The sequence below is a fragment of the Nothobranchius furzeri genome, chromosome 5, assembly GCF_043380555.1.
Source record: "Nothobranchius furzeri strain GRZ-AD chromosome 5, NfurGRZ-RIMD1, whole genome shotgun sequence".
In the NCBI taxonomy this organism is placed as follows: Eukaryota; Metazoa; Chordata; class Actinopteri; order Cyprinodontiformes; family Nothobranchiidae; genus Nothobranchius; species Nothobranchius furzeri.
In genome coordinates this window covers 66237530-66257629 of record NC_091745.1, presented here as the reverse complement: position 1 = coordinate 66257629, position 20100 = coordinate 66237530, and the positions used below count along the sequence as shown (strand labels likewise).

Below are 20100 nucleotides of genomic sequence, written 5' to 3'. Positions count from 1 at the left end.
TTATATTGATTATATTAAAACAAAGAAAACAATCTGAAGTTGTTTTTAATTTACCGGTCCGGCCCACTTGGGACTAGATTTCCCTCAATGTCGCCCCTGAGCTAAAATGAGCTTGACACCCCTGCTCTAGACTGTCCTTAGGTGTGAGTGTGTGCATGCATGGTTGTTTGTCCCGTGTGTCTTTATGTTGCCATGTGATGGACTGGTAACCTGTCCAGGGTGCACCCCACCTGCTTGCCTGGAGATAGGCACCAGCCCCCTGAGACCCAGCGTAGATACGCGGGTATGGAAAATGGATGAAGAAACTGGCTGGGAGCTTTCTACAGCTGAATGATGACATGATCCTCTTCTGCGGCTTGTTCCCAAAGTCAGAGACTCTCTTGGTCAGCTTGCTTCTCCAGAGATGTGGACTCGAGTCATTATTTTCATAATTTCTGACTTGACTTAATAAAATCTATAAAGATTTACGACTTGACTCGGACTTGAACGCCAATGACTTGCAACTTGAATCGGCTTGCATCTGTTGACTTGATGATGACTTGAGCATATTTGATAATTTAGCACAAAAGTGGCACGACGTGGACAAAAATCATAAATTATTCTTCCTTCTGCGTTAGATCTTGTACCGCTAAAAGCAGCAGCACTTCGTTTACAATCAAGCTCAGTTGCACTTTCTGCTTGTTTGAGCAAATAAATGAAGCTTTAAGAAGCTTCATTTCTGGAATGTATTTATTATCATCGTCATTAAATTGGAGTTGGACAGATAACATGATTATGACTTGAAAATTCAAAGTTAAGGACTTGGACTTGACTTGGACTTGGTTGTCTTTGACTTGGACTTGACTCGAGACTTGACTGGAAAGACTTGTGACTTAATTGTGGCTTGCAAACCAGTGACTTGGTCACACCTCTGTGCTTCTCACAACAAACCCTCTGTTTAGAATGACTTCTGATCTCTTCTGGATTCCCATGTCAGCTCTCTTGTTCGCTCTTCTTTCTTTCTTCAGCAGCAATGCTAAGCTGAATCCTATCCTATCACACTTTGAACTTGGCTGATTGACACTTAGGTTCTGCACATTGCTCCTGCAGGACGAGTTCACGATGGGCTAAGAAGCTCAGGTCAAAATCCACAACTGGGTCTGAGTTCAACAACAGAAGATGAAGGGTCACACTAGATCCTCAGATTAAGAGGAGGCTAAACAAAGTTTCAGTGCCAGTAAAAACACATTGAGTCAGTATTGTAGGTCATGCTGAGAGTGTATTAACTTGTAATTTAACATTATGATATGTTCCTCACAGTACCTCACAGTAAACTGGTTTTACTTTGTTCTGAGGAAGTGACTGTGCCATCTGAAAGCAGCTCTCTGGTTGGTTCGATGTGGCTCAGCTGTATGACAGACACAAAGACCAGTGGGCCTCCTTTATAAAGCCTGCTTATGTTGGGGTCACCTTCAAAAACAACCATGCTTTCTGAAAATATTTTGCTGACGTGAGCTTATTTTGTAGTCAGAAGATTTTATTCAACAGCCCAAATCAGTACAGATGTGATGAATAACAACCAGGAGAACACACCTGATTGATGAATTTCCTTCTATCACCCTCCAAAGTCTTCCAAATCTCTTTAGGGGGAAACACTTCCTTTCACCTTGTCTGAATATTGGGGCATTTCTGGGGCCTGAGATCAGCCAGTTAAAGGCAACATAAGAGTGGTCAAAAGCTGCAGGTGCACTGAAGGTGCATGGTTCCAGTGGGTGGGCCAGCCTAACACCACCCAGTTAAACACTGCTCAAGGGAATCTAAATCAGCTGATCAGCCCTCATGGACTTCATGGTCTCTACAAACTCTCCCCATCCAGATCATGCCATTGGAATGATCTAAAAGAGGTTTCACTGGATCATTCATATGTGTACTAAGGAATTACACAAATAAATACACACCTTTTCACAATTCATGCACCACTATAATGATCCACAAGAGGTTGTTGTCATGCGTTCATGGCTGTTTATTTGACTATTATTACAAGTTCGTGTTTTAGAGCTGCACAAACATTGCAAAACCTAAATAATACACTGGATTTGATATTATCAGCTAATATATATATTTTACTTGGTGTTATTTCGTATTTTACCCAGCAGAGGGCGTCGAGGGTCTCCTAGATGAAAACAGATGAGGGAAGAAGATTCAGGAACGTCACTTCCTGTGGAGGGAACGTAACCCGGAAAAGGGTGTTGGCCGAAGAAGAAGAAACCGAGCCAGAACCAGAACCGGGTTGAGACATCGTTCGGCTGAAACTCCACTAAACTTATCGAGTCTCACGGACGCATTTTATTAACTTTTTTTTACATCAGAAAGCGAAAAGTTCCGTTAGCCGCTAATAGCTAACTGTGAGGTGAGACTCGAACTCTGGTGAAGTTTCTGAAGACAGGTGAGTCACCCCACAGGTACACCTGATGCTAACAGCTGCTAGCAAATGTTCGTGGTCGATCAGGGGTCAGTAATCAACTCGGCAACCGGAGAAAGTTAAGTTTAGATTAAAAGCTAAACGACGTTCAAGGTAAAAATAACAAACAGGAAGTTAGCCTAAGATTAAGGCATACAACTAAATAACACAAAACTAAAAACAGGAAGTTACAAAGTTTGGTCTTTTATGCTAACCTTTGATCTGAACTATACATCAGATTAATAATCGGAACTCATGATGCAGAGTAATAATCTGGATTACCAACACTAACAAACACTGTGGCCGAGGTTTGCTGTTACCCTATCCACCATCACCCCCCACACACATTCACACAGTTACACCAGTCGGATCTTCATTTTTTATTAATCTGATTCACTTGTTAATTTGTTGGAATTTGAAAACTCAACCGGTGACCTGTTTAATGCCACTGCCACTTTGAAACACTGTTTTCCACAGGAGAAGATGAGTGGAGGGATGAACAGCATCGATGCGGTGAAGAAGAAGATTAAAGTGCTGCAGGAGCAGGCAGAGGAGGCGGAGGAGAGAGCTGAGCGGCTGCAGAGGGAGGTGGAGAAGGAAAAGAGAACCAGGGAGGAGGTAAACTCACCTGGAACTGTCGTCCTGCAGACATGTTGAGACTTCACATGGATAGCATTTATCACTTGGTGGATTGATCTTTCCAACCCTGCTCTTTGTCTTACAGGCGGAGGCAGAGTCAGCAGCTTTGAATCGGCGCCTTCAGCTCAGCGAGGATAATCTAGACCGGGCTCAGGAGAGACTGGCCACTGCCCTGCACAAACTGGATGAGGTGGAAAAGGCTGCTGATGAGAGCGAGAGGTCAGATTACTACAGACTTCCCTTACATAGCCGTGGCCGTGGCGGCCTGCCGCGGCTAAAATCCCACCGCCACGCCTACAAGATCCCAAGTTTTTTTTTTTTGCTCCGTTTCTCGAAGAAGCAGCGGGAACTACTATGTTGTCGCTTGTGATCACAGCCGGCAGGCAGCAAGGAGGAGTAGGCAGGGCAAGGTGAAGTTACAACATAAGTTACTGAGTTTAAAATTAGAAAGGTAGCAGTGGATATAATGCTTTTTGGTTTACATGTTTCAATAGCATTAGATAAACGAGTGTTGACGATCTTGACAGGGTTTCCTCCCCCCACCAGGCTAAGCATCACTTATTCATGTAAAATTTATTTTTTCATGTCTGACTTTAACCGCATCTAATACTGTATTACGGCGTGAGCGCAACAGCGGCAACTTAAGATCGATGTGTGAGCAGCCTGAGAGGTCGGGTGTTTCATCTGAACCCTTAAAACCTCCAGCAGGCTACGCTGCACTATGTCTCGGAGAAAGCGTAAAAACACGTTGGATGCTTCTTCTGAAGCGGGAAAATAACACTTCTTCTTAAGCAGAGCACGACGTCGCCTCGGCTCATTCACGGCCGAGCCGGTGTCGGTACAAGGTCTGCTCGGGTGCAAGATCGGCTCGGGGTCCTTCGACTGCCGATGACGTCAAAGTACGGCAAACCCACTCGGACAAAATACACTACACATCTATACTGTTGGAAAGAATTTAGCAGTTTCGTTATTAAAATGTTTCTTAAGATGTAAGTTTGTGTTTATAATGGTATTTGTAAAGTAAATCACTATATTGTATTCATAATGTTGAACTCCTCTTTGAGCACATCCCTTGAAGGATCATAGGTATTAGCAACACCTGTGAAATAGTATTTGCAGGAAAGAAGTGTGTCCCGTTTGTGTTTAGAGTTTTTGACGTCTTGTCCATGTGTAGTTCAATTACGCTCATAGCTGCTAGCCAAAACTCTGGAGTTAAAAGTTTTTTGGCTTTACTAAAATACCTTTCTGTACTTATTTGATTGATGGTAGTTTTACTTTCTTTTAGACTCCAAATGTAATCATTTGGCACGTTTCTAATTCATAATTTGTAATAATGTAATCGGTGATATTAGCATTAGCATTTCTATGGGTTTTTCCACGTATATTAGCATTGCGCTAACCACTCGCTGCCAAATTGCAGCCTTTGCGATTAGAAAATCTCCTTTTGTCACATCGCAATTTAGTTGCACATGCAGTTAATCGTTCAGCCCTAATATACATGCAGCTCTATGCTAAAAGTGTATTTTCAAAGAGATAATGATGGATGTCCATCTTTCCAACAGAAAGATTTGTCTGGACCAACGTAACGTGATAACAACATAACGTGATTACGTAATTCCGTAAGGTTCATGTTCAGCCAATCAACTACTTTGACGTCATCGGCAGTCGACGGACCCCGAGCTGATCATGCACCCGAGCAGATCTTGTACCGACACCAGACTGAGCTCGATAACATTGACCCAGCACAGCCACTGGGTCGTTGGAGCTGCCCCATGACTGCCTGATGGAAAACCAGCGGGTTTCATCAGACTCGTAAAGTTTCTTGTTTTTGCTGAGGACCCCCTGTATTTTACCGCTCCCTCCTGCAGTCTTCCCCTATTAACATTTTAAATGATTCTGTAAATTCCGTGTATCGATAGAAAAAAATCTCTGCCTCTGCCAGCTGCAGTAAATGTAGACTCCAAATAATAAATAAGAGGTGCATTCATCTGTGTATCTCCTTTGATCCACATTAGTGATATTTTCAGCACCAGAACAGTGAAGCAAAGAAACAGATTCCTGAGTTTGTTAGTAATTTTATTAGGTGCATCTAACCTGTTCTATTTTTCTCTGAAATGAGATCAAATTAGTGCTTCTATGCGTTGTCTCCTCTCTGCACTAGAAATTTTTACTTTATTTAGAGACGTGTCATCCCCCCCCCCCCCGCCGGCTGGACCCACCGCCACAGCAGGAAAAATTCCTAGGGGGAACACTGTACTAATTCTGCTGAATTTTCTGCTTCTGTCAGAAGAGCTGTGTGACGTAATTGCTGCTTGAGTCCCAGCATCATCTGGCTCTGACGGGCCGGGCCGGGCCGTCCCTGAGTGTTTTCCCTATTTACGTTTTTTTTTTCTGATTCTGCTGTCACTTGGGATGTCTACATCTATCACTAATGCCTCATGAGGTCTGGTTAGTTAGCCATCATGTTTGTCATTCTTGATCTGAAAGTCCTGCAGTGTTGTAAATCCATCCTTGGTAGATCGTTCCACTTCCGTGGAACCTCCATACCTTATTGGACTCAGATCTTCCTCTAAACTGCATCTTGACGAGGTCCACCACACCGGTTAGGGAAGTTGTAGAAGACCTCGGTGGATCCTGTGGTCATTGGAGCACTCGGGGCTGTGACCCCCAACTCGGGGTGTGGCTCACACAGGTCCCAGAAACAACCTCTGATTTCTATCCAGAAGAGCACATTTCTATGAAAGCTAAGATACGGAGAACCCTGAATCGTCTCGGGTCTCTGGTGTGGGACCACAGCTCCCGGGTCTCTGGTGTGGAACCACAGCTCCCGGGTCTCTAAAGATAGAAGCTGAAACAGAAGTTTTACCTCAATGTGAAGGAGAAAAAAAACAATGTTTCTGCATAGTTTGTGACCCCACCCCCCTTTCACCTGTCTTCAATCATTCAGAGGGATGAAGGTGATCGAAAACAGAGCTCTCAAGGACGAGGAAAAGATGGAGCTGCTGGAAGTGCACCTGAGGGAGGCCAAACTGATTGCAGAGGAGGCGGATCGTAAATACGAAGAGGTAACCGAGTCTGGAGAAGTTGTGGCTTGTTTTCTCAGTTTTGTTATATTTTTATAGGAAATACATTCAGAATGATGACATCTCCAGGAGGCAGCAGTTACTGGTTTACTTCAGCAGGTGGCAGAGTTGAGCGGCAGACAGAACCCTAACCAGCAGGAAGCCAGGACAAGTTGAAGCGTTTACTTGGAATGTTTGTGAGAGAACGTCAGAGTGGAGAATGTTCCTGGCCGCTGGGCCTCTCAGGCAGAGGGTTATCAGATGTTTCAAGTGTGCTCCGGTTCAGACACGCTGAAACTGCTCGAATATAATTAGCTGTTTTCAAGATGTTGAAGTAACTGAAACAGAATTGGTTATAGAACCCAAATGTTGACTTTTGCAGGACAAGGGAGTACAAAATTCCTTTTCCCTGCATGTGCAATGTTCTGGTAAGAACTATAGATGAACCGATGTTGGTTTTCTGTTGTCGATGCCGATGACATGGTCAGCAAATGGCTGATATGTGCGGCTCATTTTCATAGATTTACAAGCTAAACTGTCTCTTCAGTAACAAACATGGATGCACAACGTTTCTGAACCTGGATCAGTTTTGAAACTTGACAATTGTTGAATCTTACTTTTGTGCACTGCTTAGTATTAACATATCAGTGTTAAAATCCAACATAGGCAATCAAACAAACATAAACAGACCAAGTATTAAATACTAGGGATGTCCCGATCAGGTTTTTTTGCCCCGAGTCCAAGTCATTTGATTTTCAGAATCTGCCGATACCGAGTCCCGATCCGATACTTTCAATACATAAAAAAATAAATAAGAAAAGGAAGAAACAGTTCCAGAATGTTCCTTATTTTTTATTTAATTACCTTTTTGTTTTAATTTTTAACAACAGATCACTTCTGTGAGGTAGCTTGAACAATCAAGTAATAAATAACATAAATTATTCACTTTTGGACTTTACTGCAAATATAAAAAGTCTAATATAAAGACAGATAGCACTTCAACCTAAAATACCTGGCAGGGGTCTATTTAGCCTCGGCCCCCAAAATGCTTAGATACGTCCCTGGGCATGGGACGGAGTTTTGAAGATGATCTGATTTGTATCAACTATATAAATACTACATGGTGATAAATTATTGCTTTATACAGGTACAAACGTATAGTGGGATCAATCTACCTACATTTTATTTTTTTTAAGAACTTTGTTTTCTTGGTTTTTATCTTCCTGTCCTGTCTGTCTCTGATCTTCCTGCATCTCCCAGTCCTCCAGAAAAACTCCTGCCTGCTTCCTTCTTTTTCACCTCACAAGTAACTTTTTAACTAGCAGATCAAATTGATCTATTGACCGCAAAAAAAAAAAAAAAAAACGGAGTGTGCGCTGCGCTGCCCGGCTGAGCCAGTGACGAGCGCTGCAGCGCGAGCGCGTCCACACGTCATGCCCGAGTCCCGATCAGTCTGAAACCACGAGATCGGATCGGGACATCCCTATTAAATACACAAAACAGGTAACTAAAAAATGGCAGTTATGAATTTAGAGCGTTTATAAAGGTGTTATTCATGGATGTAAGCATACATCATAGATGTAATTCAAAAGCAGCACCGGGCTGCCCGTGCGTGTGCCTGACTTTAAAGTGGCTCAGCAAAGAGGCAAATTAGCTGAAACCAAAAAAGGAAAGTATCAGCTGAATAAATATCAGTCTATCCCTAGTAAGGACCTAGAACATCAGAACACCCCATGAGGGTTCCTGATCAGGAGGAGATGGAAGTTGTGATAAAAAAAAAACTTTGTTGGAAGATACAAATAGCTCTTTGTCATTTACATTGCCTTTGTGATTGTTTAAGCTGACGTATGAATGAGTTAACTGCACTGGCCTAACCAGTCCCATGAGGATGTCATTGGGGTCAGGTCTACATTACCCATAATGCACCAAGACTTGCATTTACAAGGTCACCTGACCATGATGTGTTTGACAGGTGGCTCGTAAACTGGTGATGGTTGAAGGAGAGCTGGAAAGAGCTGAAGAGCGAGCAGAGCAAGCTGACAGGTTCTCAACACACACACGCACACACACGCACATTTTGAAAACAGCACATGTTGACAGTGGAGTCTGAGGTCTGAGAGGACAGGAAATAGACAAAGACCAGAACCTACAGCTGGGTGCTTTACTGGAAGCATCTGGAATAATGAGATCTGCAATAGAGGAAGAAGCTTGATCTTCCAGAGTTTTAGAAGTTAGAAAAGTTTTAAACACAGTTCTGGATCCTTCGGGGAGCTGATGAAGTTGTGCTAAACCTGGAGAAATAAAAAACCAGGCCCAGCTGCACAAAAACACTTGATCACAGACCACACCCACACTCATGTCAGTTAAGTGTGTTGTCTGATGTGACCTCTGACCTACAGCAAGTGTCGGCTGATGGAGGAGGAGCTGAAAACCGTGTTCGCCAGCGCCAAGAGTCTGGAGGCACAGGCTGAGAAGGTAAGGGGGGCCGGGTCTGAACTTCTAGCATCCACTGTGGGATTTAAAGTCACCAGTTAGTAGTTTGATTACCATGAGGGCAAAGGTCACAATGGCTGATCAGGTCATTAATGTTCATATGTAGCAGTGCAGCTAATACCAAAGTTAACATTATGCTGAACTCAGCGGTGAAACCTCAATACGTGCCTGAACACCTTTTGGTCCATCTGGCCTTCTGATTGGCTGTCTCTGTCTTGTAGTACTCTCACAAGGAGGACCGCTATGAGGAGGAGATCAAGAACCTGAGCAACAAACTCAAGGAGGTCAGTAATGGGTCACATGAGGCAGGTGTTCCGCTTACATTCGCCCTCAGTTTAAACTTCATGTTAACGTGTGTTCCAGGCGGAGACCAGAGCTGAGTTTGCTGAGCGTTCAGTGGCCAAACTGGAAAAAACTGTGGATGAGCTGGAAGGTCGGTTTATTTAGAACAGGGGTACTCTGATACAAGAGGCCGTAGGCCATTTAAAAAAAACAACCATGAAGTTTGAGGGCCGGTCCAGGGGGTTGGGTGTGCTGGTGGACCAGATGACACAAAGAAGGTTCTATTGAGTACCGCTGATTTAGAACGTCTGATCTGGTTCATCTGCTGCAAACAGAATAGAGCTCGTGTCAGTGGGAACGTTTTCACTGTCGCACAATGGTACAGGGCTCGTTTCACAAGGAACGTTTTCACTGTTGCACAACTGAAGAGTTCATATCACAACTGAACAGGGCTCATTTCCTGGGACATTTCCTACTGTCACACTAATAGTGATTGGAGATGTTTAACCATCAACCAGGTTCTAGTCCATCTCATGACTCTGTGCTTGTCTCCTGGGTGTCCCTGGTGAACATCTGTATACTCTGATGGTAATCCCAGCTTAGTACTCGAGTGTTCACCTGAACAGTACTCTGGACCAGTCTCAGAAGGTCCCTGGTTGTGACTGAGAAGAGCCCATTAAACGTCCACTAGTCGAGTCTGGTGGTCGTTTGTTGCTCTGACTCAGGTCTGCTGGACATTGACCCTAACCCTCCCTGAAGGAGAACTGTTGGACCAAAGCCAGTTTAGTGAAGCACCTTCTAAGCAAACAGCTGATCAGTAGTGATGTCACTGTGTCAATAGTTTTCTAAAGGATGGTTTGATTACCAGAATTGGTTTAGACCACTAGAAGCCGCATCCTTCTGAAACAGACTGTGTGAAGGTGAGTCATGATTGGTCATTCACGTTTTACTGTTTCTTGCAGACGCTCTGGCTGCAGCCAAAACCGCCAACATGGAGCTTCAGGCGACTCTGAATCAGACCATGGATGAGCTCAACTCCTGCTGAAGCTCCTCCCACTGCATCACCTGGCAGGACGCCTCAGAAGCTGTGCTGCTTAACCTCTTGCTAAATCTCGCCCTAGTCTTCCCACTCTTCTAGGGGATAGGAGGGGGTGTGGCCTCCTCACATCTCCCTCTGGATAATTCCTGATGTCACACATTCCTCGTCTTTGATGCCACATTTAAACTCTGCTTTATTTTATTTGTCCCCCCCTTTTCTACCCTTCATTACAGGAGGTGACGATGACTAACGGGGTTCCCCTCGTTTATAACTAACGACTAATTCAGTGTTTCTCCTTAATCACTCATTTACTTTAACTGATTAGAGCCAATGTTCTCAGCCAATTATGTTTATTTTTCATGCTTAAATGTATGATCAGCCAATCATAGTGAGGCATTCCACTGCCAAAAAGGCTAGGGGCCAACCAGAAATGCCCGTCATGATGATGTAATGGACTAAATGTTTGTCCTGGTGATGAGGTCTTTGCTGGGATATTGTCACTTTAAACACAGTGAAACAGAATTTTGTAAAATAAAAGCACCGTATGTTGACCCAAAAGGAATCTTTGGTTATTGATGAAACTGACCAGCTTCCTATTGAAATGGATAATTAAATAAAAACATTTCCATCCAGATGTTGCTGCAAAATCCATTTAGATTTATTGTAGTTTGGCTACAATTAATAAACAAATTGTAGTTAAATAACCTCACAAATCATCATAGGCAGCACCATGTCCCTTTCCGTTCCTTGTGCAGCTGAAGAACAAGGCCGAGACCCGAATTCCTCCACTTGATGCGAAGAATAGTCTGCATCCCACTATTTCCAGTCACAAGCCATGACCTCTCATTCAAACTGAGCAGACATTCATCCCAGCTGTGTATGACACATCTGGAGCTGGGCTATAAAGCTCATTGATGCTTTCATCAGAGTATATTGATCACTGATGAAGCTGCTTCCTGTGCCAGCTTCAGGACCGGCTTCAGCTGCTCGTCCAGCGGGGGGGCATCCGCCTCGTTCGTGATGATCCAATCAAAGTCAACGCCACTGTCCAGCCCGCACTCCGACTCTGCATCATCCACACCTGAGAGACAGCAAAGACATGGGTACAATAGAATGCTTTGGGTGGATGTGGATTATTTTAGACAAACATTGGATGAGAACTTATATCAGACTTTCAACAGTTAGACTAAAAACTTTTTGCAGTGTAAACATGTAAATAAATATAAAAAGTAAAACATATATAAACCAAAGAGAACGGGTGTACCAGTCAGTTCTGATGAGCTTTAACTCTGCAAAGGGAAGAACGAGTGAGGCTGAACAGTTATGTTCCTAGTCTGGTTATTACACAGTAATAGGTGTTTGGGATGAACTGGGTGATTAGTGTGAACTTTATAACCTAGAATATTGAACCTATTTACAGTTTTAAGTTGAAGTACTGACATAAATTAACTTTTGCATTATATTCTAATTTTTGAGCTTCACCTGTTTGAGTTTATTTGTAGTTAACATCCATGTTTTTTGTCTGTGGGAGGAAACTGGACTACAAAGGGAAACCCCTCACATGCCAAATCCACACAGGAAGGCCACAGTCAGGATTTGAACCTGCATCTTTCTTGCAGCAAGGCAACAGTGCCACCATGCCACACTTTTATCTTGTTCATTCTTCAACCACGTACTTCGTGATTTGTACCCCCAGTGATATTTTAGGTCTTTGGTAAGAGTTTTCAGAGAAAAATCAGGTGGAAAGGTAAAACACACAGAGGGGAAACCTTACCTGGTGTGAAGTCCCACCCCCTCTGTGATCTGGTCGTATCTGAACACTGAACTCTGATACTTTTGGTCTGATGAGGAAACTTCGACTGGAACCAGCGCAGGTCCGAAAGCCGCCTTGCATCGCTCACCACCTGACCAATCAAATTAGATAATATAGAAAACCCCATACACATGTGGAGGGTGGGGCTTAAATTGTTCTGAATCTTGTCACTGGGGGATGCTTTGCTCTTGATGATCTGTTCCTTATTTCTCAGTTGGTCAGCATTGTTACTATGGTAACGTTGTATACACATACCCACACAGGTTCCCGAGCTCCTCTGGTTGCCAGGTGACAGAAAAAGCCGGGGTCCTTGTTCCGACAGCTCTCGCCCCAGTGGATCATGTCAGCCCGGTACCGCTCCTTGTATGGACCGGGACCCAGCAGAAGGTTTAGGTCCAGGCCGTGTTCCTGCAGAACCACCAGGGTTCAGCTGTATGGAACCATGACAACGTGAAATAGAAACAGTCATTAGGAAGATGTGGTCTCACCTGAGCATACTGCTGTTTGAGAGGTCCAGACAAACGCAGGATGCAGCACACTTCAGAACCCAAACTGCAGAAGAATTGTTTGAACTTTAAACATCATGAAGTCTATTTCCTTCACTTCTTAGTAAACTTCATTAGAAAAATCTGAGCTAAATATTCACATCAGAAAGTAGTTTAGTCAGAACCATAGTTCAGAGCAGTCCAATTACGACCCTGACATTCAAATGGCCACGCCCCCTTGAGGAAGAAGGATGAAGAGAGTCTAACTTTCCTTAATAGGTCATGCTTTGTGTTTGTCACAGCAACATGTAGGTTCAGTACTTGGTTCCAGTAAACATGCAGCTCGCATCTAGACTGGCAATCAAACCTGCTGGATCACCATTCACATGTGGAGTCAGCCATGTGTTTGGAGGGGAGGCTGTGACTCAGGGGTTGGAGTTGCTGGTTCGAAACCCAAGTGCTCGCTTCACTCCAGGGTGTGTGTGTGTGTGCGCGCGCGCGTGTGAGAGAGAGAGAGAGCGAGAGAGAGAGATTTCTGCTCCATCAAACATCCTGAATCACCAGGTCCAGTTAGCTCAGCGGTTTATCAGGTAACTTATGCAGGTTAACCTGTTCTAGATCGTTAAACTGGACAAACCATGGCCGCCCTCCAGCTAGATTTTAGCTTTAGCCACCCAAAAGATTAGATACATGACGTCAGTGGAATTTGGTTAAACTCACGGTTCTTATCAGGTGTGTCAGTGACACCTGCGGGCGGTCCCGTGTTCGGAGAAACGAGCGAAACTTACCGATCCTGGATCAGTTGGGTTACGTAATCCTTCCCAGACTTCCGCTTCCCGCTGAAGACTAAAACCAGCTTGGGTTCGGATTCTCGGTCCTCCATCTGTCATCTAAACCGGCCCGGTGCAGCTAACGGTCCAGCCGGTCAGACCCGTGGACACCACCAGTGTTGGACACACACACCGGAACTAGTACCGTAACTCTCAGTAAACTCGGGAGACTCGTATCAGTCTCATCACAGTAAAATTCCAAACGGAGTCTGAAGTTCGGAATCAATATAAATTTAATCTGATTCATAATGGCTAACGGCTGTGGGGTGTCGGTTCCGTGCTCTGATGGGTTTTTAAAATGAGAAGATTCAGAAACACGCACCTCGGATTAGAAGAATTACGGTAACACGTGATTATCGCCAGACCTCGCGTGAGGGCTGGATTGCCGTGGATCAGGTCACGTGTTGCCGTATATAAACAAACATGGCTGCCTTCTTCTGTTGGAGCAAACGGTTTCTGAGAACAACAAACCCCAAAGTTCTGCAAGTGAGGAGCATAAAACGAACTTCCGAAGCATAAAGAATCTTTATATTACTATTCTTTTTTCTGACGTCATGCTGGAGCGAGCTAACCCTGACCCTAGTGGGAGGTTCGGGGTTGGGGGTTAGCTAACCCAGCTAAACGCGTCAGAACTAACACTTCTGTCACAACAATTCAGTCAGACCGAAGCGTTCAAACACACCTGGACTGACTCACCTAAAGTATGATACACTCCCATGTGATCTGGAACCCTAACCCAGTTCTGTGTTTGTGGGCTGTCTCAGTCATGGTTCCACAGGTCTGCTGGTCTTCAGTCCGGCTCTGCTCCTCACTCACAGCTCTTCCCTCCAGCTGAAGGAGTCATGCTGCCGCCAGAAAGCTTCAAAAACCGGGTAGTCTTCATCACAGGAGGAGGTACCGGACTGGGCCGAGCCATGGCGACCGTCCTGTCTCAGTTGGGAGCCCAGTGTGTCATTGCCAGCAGGTCAGAGGTCACCTCATCCTTATTCTCACCATACATGCATAAATTCTGATTTCCTGTTTGTCTTCTCAGGAAACTGGACGTCCTACAGCAGACAGCTGAGGACATTTGCAGCCGGACCGGGAACAAGGTGAAAATTCAGGAAGAAACCCATACTCTGTACGTTTCTGTTTGATTCGTTCTGATCCATTAGAAACTTCTGCTTGTGTCTTCAGGTCCACGCGTTGCAGTGTGATGTCAGAGATCCTCAGGCTGTCTCTCATTGTGTGGACCAGATGACATCACTCACTGGACTTCCTGATGTAACCTTACCACCCAGAACCAGACCTAGATCTGTCCTACAGATAGAAATCAGAACCTGACCCAGTAACCAGAACCTATCCCAGATCTTAGAAAGTTAGATCTGAGATCTAGCTTTTACCTAAAATCCTGAAGCTAGCATTAAATATTTAGTTTTCAAAATTTCTGCACAAATTTCATGAGAATGTTTAGGGCTAACCTCAGTCATGTGACTGCAGTCACTGGAATGACATCACCGTGTTTTAATGGGCGCAGGTGATCATCAACAACGCAGCAGGGAACTTCATTTGTCCATCAGAACGCCTGTCCCCCAACGCCTGGAAAAGCATCACTGACATCGTTCTAAACGGGACGGCGTTTGTCACTCTGGAGCTCGGAAAGAGGCTGATTCAGGATCAGAGAGGTGACTGACTCAGAACCAATGAGGTCTAGATCCAAGATTCAAAAGCTAATTCAGAGGCAGATAACTTCTGTATTTGTGGTTTCGTTCAGGAGCCTCTTTCCTGGCCATCACCACAATCTACGCTGAGTCTGGTTCTGGATTTGTCGCCCCGAGTGCATCAGCAAAGGCTGGAGTTGAGGCACTTTACAAGTGAAGTGATGTTTTATTCACCCCCCCCCCCCCCCCCCCCACACACACACACACACACACACACAGGACAGATTTAAAAACTGAGCAGAGGTTAGACTGGTGTTTGTATTGTCTTAGATCAGTGGTTACCATGGTAACAGTGTTCCTATTGATTGTCAGGTCTCTGGCTGCAGAGTGGGGGCGCTATGGCCACAGGTTTAACATCATCCAGCCTGGGCCAATTAAAACAAAGGTACTGGTCTGCATGAGTGCAGGGACCGATGACTGCTCTTGTTTTTACCCGTTTGTTTGTTTGTCCTTTTTCAGGGAGCCTTCAGTCGCTTGGACCCGACTGGAAAATTTGAGAAAGGTATGATCGATCGCATACCAACAGGTCGACTTGGAACCCCAGCAGAACTGGCGAATCTCGCAGCTTACCTGAGCAGCGACTATGCCTCATGGATATCTGGTGCTGTAAGTTTGACTGATCTTGGTGACTTTCTGTGGGATCGATGCTCCTGTGAGAGATTTGAGGTCTTCTCTGAGGTAGCTGAGGCAGTCTCTGTCTTTGGATTGTGGCTCCTTGACCTGGAAACCACCCAGCGTAAGAGCTGGAGGAGATGTGGAGAGAACAAGATCTCCTCTAACAAATGTTGGGTGGTGTGAATAATGTGACTTTTTGCAGGAACCCAACCCACTCTGTGTCTGCTATTCATCACCCTGCAAACCTGTAGAACGTTTCAACCTCTGATTCTAAATTAGTTGAAAGCCAAAGCTGCACATCAGGCAAATCATACAAAAAACACACGTGTTGCATCACACAGGAACAAAAAACACTAAAATATGACGGGTCCGACTTGGGAGGAACTTGCCAAAACCAGGAAGCTGGTGGTTCTGGAAGGCGAGTCAACCTGCTCAGGTGATTAGGGTTAGGGAAAGATCTGCTCTAGTGTGGATTTTTTACCTGTCACTTGTGTCTCCTCTCAGGTGATGCGCTTTGATGGAGGAGAGTATGTGTCAATGGCAGGAGAGTTTAATGACCTGCGCAGGGTGAGTGGAACCGATCAGCTGATCAGCCCATTGATCTCTCTATTGCTCTACTCTTACATGAACATTTGTGTTTCAGGTGACCCCGGATCAGTGGAAAATGATGGAGGCTATGATCAGAAGCACTAAAGGATCCTAAACAAAAACTCTTTGAGTGAAACAACCAATCACATGGCTGTGTGCAGAGGCCCCACGCCTTCTGATATCTAACGTCAGCATTTTCTGAGATTGAAAAAACAATTATTTCTCTTTTTTTATCAACAGAAAGGATTGTTTTATCAAAGGCTGTCATGTGACTTTCTGCACATGCTCAGTGTGATTATAGATCATTTATAATAAAACTAATTTTCAGTGTTGAGATATTAGTTTCATTTCCTCCGACGCTAGCACAACCAAACATGACATCCACTATGGTTCCACCTTCTGAGGAACTCACCTCAGGTCACCACGGCAACGGGAACCATTTAAACACTGAACTGTACCAAGCAGATGGATCCAGCCCAAATTACACCAAACAAATCTGAAACAGGAGACGCAGAACTTAGAACTTTATTGACTAAGGAGCCCAGAAGGTCTCAGTGTGTGTTGATGTTCTGCTGCTGGCAGCGGCCGATCAGCGTAGTGACTATTTTCTGCAGAAGCTCTGCCCTCATCTTGCAGATCTCCAGAACTTCGTCGTGGTTTACCTTCTCCTCCCGGCTGTAGTTCAGAGACACCTGTGGCATGGACAGGAAACACGGTGAAACCAGCCGTTACCACTCACGCTTAGGCTGAAGATGTTCTAGAGACCTTGTTGGTGATGAGGGTCAGACCCAGAACTCTCAGTCCACAGTGTTTGGCCACAGTCACTTCAGGAACCATACTCATACCTGGACATAAGACTCGGTGATGTTTCTTCACCTGGTCACGTCAGATAGACAAAAACACATCCTCCTGTCCCCTCTAGTCTTACCTACAGAGTCACAGCCCAGCGTCAGCAGCATCCGGGCCTCAGCGATCGTCTCAAAGTTGGGTCCGCTCACCATGCAGTAAACTCCGGTTCTGATGAAGCGGCTGCAGTTGAGCTCAGAACCCACGTCCAGAACCAGGGTCCTCAGATCTTTACTGTAAGCGTCTGACATGCAGGGGAACCGGATCCCGAAGCTGCACACAGAACAAAAAGTAAAAAAGGATTTGTCGCCCTGCAGCATTTCCTGTCTCCTCTGTCTCACCGCTCGTCATTCGGTCCACACAACGGATGCTGTCCAGCGAAACCTGGCAGGTTGATGTGGTCTTTGATGATCATAATGTCTCCAACCTTAAAGTCTGGACAAATTCCTCCAGAGGCGTTTGTCACCAACAAACATTCCACACCCATCAGCTTGAAGATCCTCACAGGAAAGGTCACCTGGGACAGAGAGACGAGGGTGTGTTGATAGCAGAATAGATAGGACAGAAACCCTCCTGATGTTTAGAGACCAGCACTGAGAAGATCAGCAGCAGCAGATATATGTAGTCATACAGATCCACGTTTGGGTAGCAGTCCTGCAGCACAAAGGCAGCATCGGTTGTAGGAGCCTCTTGGAGATGTGGTCAGATGGTCCAGGGTGTGGTTGGAGAACTAGTCAGTAAACTTTGCTTATGTGAAGACAGTTACAGTGTCATTTCCTCAGGTTACCATGGTAATGTCTTCATACATTAGTCTGTGGGCTTCAGCCATGCCAGCATGTGTCTACTCCATGCCACTGTCCTCAGCAGCGTCGTCCTGCCCAGGTCAGAGGTGACGCTCTGAGACACCACTCTTTTGTTTCTTCCATCATACCTCATCTCTTTGCTCACTTTCAAAAAAAAAAGCAATCAATCAAAGAAAATTTCAAATTCTGAACCAGAAAGTGGAGAACCGTGGAATGCCATGCCTGCATCAAGTCTCCAACCTTCAGGACGTGTTTGGAAAATTAACCTGGAGTTCACCTGTGAGGAATTTTCAGCACCTCTCTAATGTCTCTGATAGAGCCAGTGCCTTTACATTTGTTCTGAGTACAACTGTTGGTGTATACAGGTGATAAAGACTCACTTGGCAGAGGGAATAGCCTTCACACAGGTGGAAGTGACCCTTCATGAAGACACAGGAAGTGTCTTCAATTGTCCCAAACACCAAGCAGCCTTCATGACCTGGAACTGAGGGAGAGTTTATTTCTTCTACGAGGACTTTCAAGTCCGGAAGAAACGTTTTGGATGAGAAGTGCAACATCTTAGACATTGTCCAGAGATATTTCCAGAGGAAAACATCTCATCTTTGTGTTTGGGGAAGTCAAACTCAACCCACGCTGAATAAATGAACTTCTAATCAGACTGAACCACGAGTGATGACACCTTTCACCCCATCAGCTGAGAAATTATTTTATAAGAAGTTGAGTAAAACTATGCTCTTTTTACATTTGTTTCTATTTTGGTCAAATCATTAGAATAACAGGACAAATGTCTGTTGTTATGGTGATGATTCAACAGCTCCATCCATTCATGAAGTCTGGTTAATCCAATCAGGTAATCAGATTACTAGCAGGTCTAAAAAACATGGATGAGTCTTCATTTCTATTGTTAAACTCAGACCAGACACAGGTTGTGGGTTTTGGATTTGAGCACCTCAGGAACTCTTCCCACACCCCACCCCTCCATAAGACAAAGTAGTCCAGTTGTCTAAGGTCACCCACCTGTGCTGACGGGGAAGTTTGGGATGTCCTGATACCTGAAGGTTTGTTTGTTGGTGGCTCCATCGGCCAGCAGTCCCAGTGCCGATCCACAGATCACCGCCACCTTTGGACGGTGATTAGTCTGGTTCAGGAGCCACTCAGTGGTCATTTTGTAGTCCTCAAAGGAGCAGCAGCTGAAACGGTAAAAACAAGTTTGCTGAATCAGTGGAGATGAGACTGTTCCTGAGCATGGATCTGAGGAACGAGCATGGTGGTCTTCTGTAGACTAAACATCTTCATGTTAGAGTCATACAGAAGGGTTGTTTAGGTGAAATATTAGTGTAAACCTTTCATGTGTGATTTTGTCATTTACAGTAAGCAAGGCTAATATCAGTTTAGCATTTAGATTTATTTCTAACATTTAGAATAACTGAAATTATGTGAGATGCAAACATGGTGTTTAAATGACCAGCTTTAGGCTGTTTTCATTTAAAATGGGATGAAAGTGTGTTAAATATAGGAAAAATAAGCTAAATACTTCAAACACTGTTCAGTAAATCTCTTTTTCACTTATACTTGGCATCCCATACTGGAACGACACCCATCTTGTCTCTGTTGCCACAACACTTTATATTTTGTGTGTCAGAATGTTTTTTAAATATTCGTGTGGCTTCGCTCTGACTGAAGACTAAATAATAAAAACACTGAATGTCAGATTAAAAAAAAAGTTTGTGTTTCTGTAAATTTGTTGAAACCGAGCTGCTGTGAAACGAAAAATCTTCCAGATGAGACAATCAGTGACCTGGAAAACCAAAGTACTGTGACTGTTTCCAGTCGGTCGTCAACAGTCACACTTAAATTCATCAAGATGAAAGTAAACTGATCTGAAACCAGTCAACATGTGAAAACAAGATTAAATTAAATAAATTCTCACCAGGAGTTTTCTTTGGTGTGCATCTTGGAGCTCCAGAAATGCCAGAAGAAGATGAGGAGGAGCCACAAATCCTCTTCTATGATTGGCTGATTCAGGCTCTGCAAACGCACTCAGGTTCATTGACTCCAGCAGCGAGCTTTGACCTCAACAGCTTATTCAGCTTCAACCGGACCTCAGAGAGCTGAAAGAGTCAAATTTTCTGTAAATACAGGAAGTGTGACTTCATTGACCCCCCCCCCCCCCCCAAAAAAACCATTTTTTAAAAAAGTTAAATACAATACAATTTTTGAGCAACACAGTAAAAGGGCAACAAAAGTAGCTTCACACAGAACTTGAACCAGCATGAAGAGCATAGCTAAAGGGATGAGCCAGGATTACTCATTATGTTTACCTGACTTATTGTGTTGGTGGTGGTCAGAGGACTGGTTGCGCTAAAATGGCAGCAACCCCCCAACCCCCCACCCCCTTGTTCAGACTGCAGAGTATGAACAAGTGTGTGAACGTGTAATGAATTCTCAGTAAAGTTCTTTGAGTT

General features: G+C 44.5%; 4 protein-coding genes across 4 annotated transcripts; 2 read left to right on the top strand and 2 right to left on the bottom strand.

The window, feature by feature from the left end:
* Positions 1 to 2187: 2187 nt before the first annotated feature.
* Positions 2188 to 10513, top strand: LOC107379239 (tropomyosin alpha-4 chain). Its single transcript, XM_015949904.3, has 9 exons — positions 2188 to 2425; positions 2918 to 3058; positions 3165 to 3298; positions 6027 to 6144; positions 8114 to 8184; positions 8541 to 8616; positions 8856 to 8918; positions 8998 to 9067; positions 9879 to 10513. The coding sequence occupies exons 2-9, from the start codon at positions 2924 to 2926 to the stop codon at positions 9959 to 9961; spliced, it is 750 nt and encodes a 249-aa protein (XP_015805390.1). The 5' UTR covers positions 2188 to 2425; positions 2918 to 2923; the 3' UTR covers positions 9962 to 10513.
* Positions 10514 to 10591: 78 nt separating this feature from the next.
* pmvk (phosphomevalonate kinase) lies at positions 10592 to 13180 on the bottom strand. Its single transcript, XM_015949905.3, has 5 exons — positions 13042 to 13180; positions 12257 to 12320; positions 12024 to 12176; positions 11730 to 11859; positions 10592 to 11036 (listed from the first exon to the last, which is right to left on the bottom strand). The coding sequence occupies exons 1-5, from the start codon at positions 13134 to 13136 to the stop codon at positions 10879 to 10881; spliced, it is 600 nt and encodes a 199-aa protein (XP_015805391.3). The 5' UTR covers positions 13137 to 13180; the 3' UTR covers positions 10592 to 10878.
* Positions 13181 to 13434: 254 nt separating this feature from the next.
* decr1 (2,4-dienoyl CoA reductase 1, mitochondrial) lies at positions 13435 to 16320 on the top strand. Its single transcript, XM_015949902.3, has 10 exons — positions 13435 to 13569; positions 13848 to 14047; positions 14117 to 14174; positions 14260 to 14346; positions 14600 to 14747; positions 14837 to 14936; positions 15096 to 15168; positions 15243 to 15389; positions 15903 to 15965; positions 16042 to 16320. Exons 1-10 carry the CDS (start codon positions 13507 to 13509, stop codon positions 16099 to 16101), a joined length of 999 nt encoding a protein of 332 aa, XP_015805388.1. The 5' UTR covers positions 13435 to 13506; the 3' UTR covers positions 16102 to 16320.
* A 175-nt stretch (positions 16321 to 16495) lies between these two features.
* pnp4b (purine nucleoside phosphorylase 4b) lies at positions 16496 to 19606 on the bottom strand. The gene is given in 7 exon segments (NM_001323790.1): positions 16496 to 16678; positions 16752 to 16831; positions 16915 to 17105; positions 17174 to 17349; positions 18016 to 18119; positions 18653 to 18825; positions 19566 to 19606. Coding segments are annotated over 7 exon segments (888 nt in total). The 5' UTR covers positions 19589 to 19606; the 3' UTR covers positions 16496 to 16537.
* Between the last annotated feature and the right edge of the window lie 494 nt (positions 19607 to 20100).

Excerpts from the sequence above, each read along its gene's own strand:
- LOC107379239 (XM_015949904.3), top strand. The coding sequence starts at position 2,924 with ATGAGTGGAGGGATGAACAGCATCGATGCGGTGAAGAAGAAGATTAAA. Across the intron at positions 3,299-6,026 it reads GCTGCTGATGAGAGCGAGAG|AGGGATGAAGGTGATCGAAA; the intron begins GTCAGATTACTA and ends TCAATCATTCAG. Across the intron at positions 6,145-8,113 it reads CGGATCGTAAATACGAAGAG|GTGGCTCGTAAACTGGTGAT; the intron begins GTAACCGAGTCT and ends TGTGTTTGACAG.
- pmvk (XM_015949905.3), bottom strand. The coding sequence starts at position 13,136 with ATGGAGGACCGAGAATCCGAACCCAAGCTGGTTTTAGTCTTCAGCGGG. Across the intron at positions 12,321-13,041 it reads ACCCAACTGATCCAGGATCG|TTTGGGTTCTGAAGTGTGCT; the intron begins GTAAGTTTCGCT and ends ATTCTTCTGCAG. Across the intron at positions 11,037-11,729 it reads GGGGTGGGACTTCACACCAG|GTGTGGATGATGCAGAGTCG; the intron begins GTAAGGTTTCCC and ends GCTGTCTCTCAG.
- decr1 (XM_015949902.3), top strand. The coding sequence starts at position 13,507 with ATGGCTGCCTTCTTCTGTTGGAGCAAACGGTTTCTGAGAACAACAAAC. Across the intron at positions 14,347-14,599 it reads CACTCACTGGACTTCCTGAT|GTGATCATCAACAACGCAGC; the intron begins GTAACCTTACCA and ends TAATGGGCGCAG. Across the intron at positions 15,390-15,902 it reads CCTCATGGATATCTGGTGCT|GTGATGCGCTTTGATGGAGG; the intron begins GTAAGTTTGACT and ends GTCTCCTCTCAG.